Here is a 5562-nt window from a genome sequence, read left to right as displayed (position 1 = left end):
TACATGTTTATATCAAGTTCCGATGAGTCATGGAAATTATTTTCTTAATAAATAAATAAATAAGCAAATTTCCTTTTTATCCATTAAAATATTCTACTGCCATTATACTTAGATATTCTACTTTATATATATATATATATACACAAATGGTATATATATTTTATATATATTTTACATTTTTTTCTGTATGAACCCTACAATCCAGAAGTCTAATTGGGTCCCGACTAATCCAGTCAAGCATGGTCGATCCACTAAGGGGTAAACCTCTTCTAGCGTGGATTTTCTGCATTCACAAGTACTCGAACCCGAGGTCTTGCTTAAGCGTAATAAACGTCGAACTACTTGAAACAACCCACGTTGCTTTTATATATATATATATATATTCTACTTTACATATTGAAACGCATATATACATATACATATATATATATATATTTATGAAATATGGAATCTATTTTTAATATATGTTTATTCTACTATTAAATATCATATGTGATAATGTAGATTCCATGCGGTACTTTAAACTATAGAATTCTCGAAAAAAAAATTTTGATAGGACGAAGATGCTTTCAGTATCCACTATATATTTAATGTCATATCCCATCATACATATTATCATATCACTTTATATATATATAGCTGCCGATATAGAAGTTCCATATATTTCTTTAATAAAAAAATATAAATGTCTTTTTTATATATAAATGAAGATGTGGCAATGCGAGAGGGTTTCATTTTATATTTTTGATGACGTAGTGGTGTGAGAATTCATTTTGAGAATCTGTATAATATATATAGATATACAGAGTATGAGATTATTTATATTCTAGTTTCGTTATTGTATTAGCATATATTTCTTTAATAAAAATATATTTTTTTCTTATATATATGATTGATTGATGATTTGGCAACGCGAGGGAACTCTATTTTATATTTTTGATGATGTGGCGGCGCAAGAGTTCAACTCGGGACTTTTTTATTATATATAGATTATGAGAATATTTATATTCTAGTTTAGTTATTGTATCGAGCATATAAAGAAGCGAGTTATTCCATGTATTTCCTTGAACCAGTAATAATAATATACTCCCGTGGTTTTAGCGTTTGGCCACCACGTTTCAACATCTCCACACTCTTCTCTCATCTTATATTTAATTTTCACATAGTATCAGAGCAGGACGTTAGAGCCTGTTGATGGTGGGATGTTGAAAATGATGACGAACCTTTGAAGTTAAAAACGCTCAAGTCAATCTCTTCCGGCCTTTGAAGACAAGATGCCCAAGCTGTTTTCATTGATACACTATCCATGTCTGGATTAAATAAGTAAATAGTAGATGGAGGAATTTATTATTAAAAAATTGATTATAATAATAGTGAGGTGAAAATAGTAGATACGAAAATTTATTATTAATATGAAAAACAAAAATGTTTGTATATATATGTGGAAGTAAAAGTAGGAGGAATAATTTATCGTTAAAAAATTGGTTGTAATAATGGTTAGAAAAAAGTACATTTGAAAAAAATATTAAAAAAAGTGATGATTACGTTAAATTGGGGGAAGAATGGAGAGAAGTGGAGTAGGGTAGAATTAAAATCCTGAAAGCCCTTGTGTATATTGATGATATCCTTCTGTTCAACCCATCAAAAGAAACCCATATCAAACTGCTCCAACGCTTTTCAGAGATTGTTCAAGCTTATGGAATCATGTTGTCTAAGAAGAATATGGTAATTAGCCAACGAGAAATAAATTTCCTTGGTATGCAGCTTACCAATGGCCAATACCAATCAGAGCCACACGTGGCTCAGGAGCTACTAAAGTACCCTAAGGAGTCACTCGCCAAAAACCAGGTTCAACAGTTTCTTGGTACGATTAACTACCTTAGAGATTTCCTTCAACTCCACTTAAGTGTTTCACTAAAAAACTAAGGCTTTGTTTTGTTACAAAGCATAATCCAACTCTACTCCACTCCACTTTATTCTTTTCTGAATTCAACAACACAATCATTATTTTTTTATTTTTGTCTTCAATTTAATAATATATTCTCTTACATACTTTTGCTTAACTATTATTACAACTAATTTTTGAATATTAATTTTCCAAACTTTTCATTGCTTTTTTTTGTCATTTTTTCCAATTTTATAATAAATTATATTATATACTTTTTTTAACTATTATTACAACTAATTTTTTAATAATAAAATCTTCCAACTATTTTGTTTCTATCTCATGAATCATAGTAGAGTATAACTCTACTCCAAAACCAAATGCCCACTAAGTTGTTTCAAATTTGGGTACTTATTTTCGTTGGGAATCCTGGTATCCGGAAGCCTAATGGGCTCCGACTAATCCAATCAAGTTGGGTTGGCCTACTAAATGGTAAATCTCTTACGGCATGTAAATTTGTGTACTTTTGTTTCAAATTTTTAATGTTTTACTTCGTAATATATATAATATGCTTTGAAATTCGTGCAATTTACCTTCTCTATTAGTAATCCAAGATAAATTCAAGTAACTTACTAAAAATTTTTGTAATGTACTATGATTATATAGTGCAACCGATTGCCTTCCCAGAGTGCGTACATACAATTTATTTTGTATTACTTAAACCACAACAAACCATGCAAACGAATTGACTAGATATTAAGACACAAACGAACCAGTGCACTGAAAAGAAAAAAACACACGCACAAACACGAACCATTAAGGTTGATCTTACAGTACGGTTATCACTACACGATAGGACAGCTGCGAAGCACGACAGTCTCAACGGTAAGGCCTGGGCCAAACCCGAAAAGTACGCCCCACTTGAGGCCTTCGCCGGTGGTGAGCATTCCATCCTCTTTTGACCTCCTCCTCATCTCATCAAGAATGAATAGCACACAGGCGCTAGACATGTTCCCGTACTCTTGCAACATATGCCTGGTAGCCGCTAACTTGTCTTTGGTTAATCGTAGCTTTGATTCAATTTTGTCGAGGATTTTCGGGCCGCCTGGGTGAGGTGCCCAAAATATTGAGTTCCAATCATTGATACCAATTGGACCGAAGGCCTCCATCAAGCTCTTCTCAATGTTGTCAGCAATCAAGGAGGGAACATTGTCTGATAAGATGAATTTTAAACCCGTATCTCGTAACTTTCCTGCGACACCATCTTCTGTGTCAGGTATGATGGTCTCTGCAGTGAATGCAATTTGGAATATGGGTCGCTCAACCTGGTCTATCGGATCAGCACCAATTATCAGTGCAGCTGCACCATCCCCGAAGATTGCCTGCAATACAAGAGAAGCCATATTTTCCTCAGATGGCCCTCGAAAGTCTCCGATAATGCTCTCAGCATTGACTACGAGCACTCGTGCATTGGCATTATTCTCCGCGAGATCCTTAGCTATCCGAAGGACCGTTCCACCAGCAAAGCAACCTGATTCAGGTATATATATACATTTATCGTACAAACAGTTAGGGCGAACTACAAGCAATTATAAGCAATTTATCATGACATCACACAAATTCAAATATGAAATTTTCATATGTTTTGTAATATTGGGAGATGAATGCTCAGTTGGTAAAAGTATTGGTTCTTTCTAAATGAAGTTATTGTTACGGATGACGAGTGTGTGACGACCGAAGATTATGAACAAACCCTGGTGATAGAGCATGATCCTTTTGACGGATGGATTGAGCCCCAATAGCTTAATCAGCTTAACGTCCACCCCAGGCATTTCTGATGCAATAACAGTGCATACGATGACATGGGTGATCATCGACTTGGGTTGCCCCACTCCTTGATAGCCTTGGATGCTGCTTTCGCAGCTAGCTTTGGTATGTAGTCCATTAGCGTGTCTTGTCGAGCATTAAGAGATGGAGCACTGTGGGAGCAGAACATAGGGTTTTCCTCAAGAAACTCTTCTGTGAAGATCATATACCTTTTCTTTACCGTCGACCTTTCGCCTGGACCATTGGAGAGAATTATTACAAACAAAGGTGGGTTTTTGTCTATAACCATACATATATGCTTTATATATTTATGATATTAGCAAAAATACACGCATCACTTAACAATGATGATGATGATTAGATTTACTCACAAATGCGAGTGAACTTCTGTTTGAGGACGGTCATGTGTTCGCTTTTTGTGACACGAAAGTAGTAGTCAGGAAAATCAGCTTGATGGAAACAGCTTTCGGGAGTAGCAGTTCCAATGGCTAGGATGGATGCGTGGCCTTTAGCCCGTTGGTTTGCCCTCATTTCCCCGATATCAGTAACCATTCTCTTTTCGACTATATATCTCAAGATATCGGTCCTGGACGCTCTAGTAATGGAACTAATGGATCTCTATAGCATGTTTTGGAATGAGATAGCCCTTTCGATCCTTAAATAGAGAGAGCTGGCTGGGTAGTTGGATAGGTTCTTAGCAACCTTAACTCACATTATAAATGTCTTAGCATGTTACCAACCATATGACTCTTCCATTAATCATATTATATTCATTTTATATTGCAAAATGCTTTATATCATAAAAGAAAAGATATAGAATGGAAGAATGATGTTGACTATTTTTAATTATGAGAAAACTTATAATATTATACTGAAATACTCGACAAACCAAAGGGCGATGCACAACTTTGCAAATATGAAATTAAATAAATGAAAAAAAAAAATAGTTATGCAATAGCTTAGGAATACTTTGTAAAATAAATGAAAAAATAGTTATGCATGAGCTCATTGTCCGAGGATTCAATTAATTAATTAATACTACGTATATGTGTCGGTCTATAAAGTATCTTACTTGTAATTCACCCAAAAAAAAAAGAAAAGGAACTTACGGAATATTATTTTATGTCAATTTGATTAAAAGAAAATCACATACACGTCTTACAATTTTTCGACTCCTTTAATTTGCTTTTTCTTACGAAAAAGATAACGTCGACTCTCAAATGTTGATTTTGATGAGTTGGGAGACCAATGAGAAAATTAGCTTAATTATTAGGAGGAATATATTGGTCATGACTTTTGCAAATGTGGAAAATGAGAGACGTATGAATTGATTGTTCAAAAGAGTGATTCAAGGGATTCTTTGAATTGATTGTAAATATATTTAACATTAGAACGCAACCCGTACGAGAGATATTATATATATAGTTTACACAATTGTACTTGCGTTAAATGTAGTGTTATATAAATTATTGTCCTTAGAGTTATATATAACATCAATTTATTATCCTAATGCTATCTACATATATAAAGTTATATACCATGACATAAATAGTATTAGAAAAGGAAATGTGATGATTATATAGGGTTACAAATGTAAATGTTTAAATAAGATTTAGAATTAAAATATATAGATAAATGCAATTTACTCCCCGAACTATAAAGTGCTTTTAGATTTGCCTCTCTACCTTCAAAATTTTGCACTGTATCCTCAATCTAAGTGAAAAATAAGCATAGTGTCTCCTCTCAGTAAAATTGGTGACTTTTATTCTACCTATCCAATGGACCAACTTCAAAAATTAATTGCATTAGATAGTAAAACTATTTATTAGTTCTATTTTGTCATTGTTTGC

The 5562-nt window shown here is 33.4% G+C and overlaps 1 protein-coding gene across 1 annotated transcript; it reads right to left on the bottom strand.

The window, feature by feature from the left end:
- Positions 1-2419: 2419 nt before the first annotated feature.
- On the bottom strand, positions 2420-4295 carry LOC116187113 (chalcone synthase 4-like). Its single transcript, XM_031515715.1, is given in 4 exon segments — positions 2420-3416; positions 3639-3770; positions 3773-3946; positions 4084-4295. Coding segments are annotated over 4 exon segments (1173 nt in total). The 5' UTR covers positions 4265-4295; the 3' UTR covers positions 2420-2730.
- Positions 4296-5562: the final 1267 nt, after the last annotated feature.

This window comes from Punica granatum, chromosome 8, assembly GCF_007655135.1.
Source record: "Punica granatum isolate Tunisia-2019 chromosome 8, ASM765513v2, whole genome shotgun sequence".
In the NCBI taxonomy this organism is placed as follows: Eukaryota; Viridiplantae; Streptophyta; class Magnoliopsida; order Myrtales; family Lythraceae; genus Punica; species Punica granatum.
This window is presented reverse-complemented; position numbering and strand designations above follow the sequence as displayed.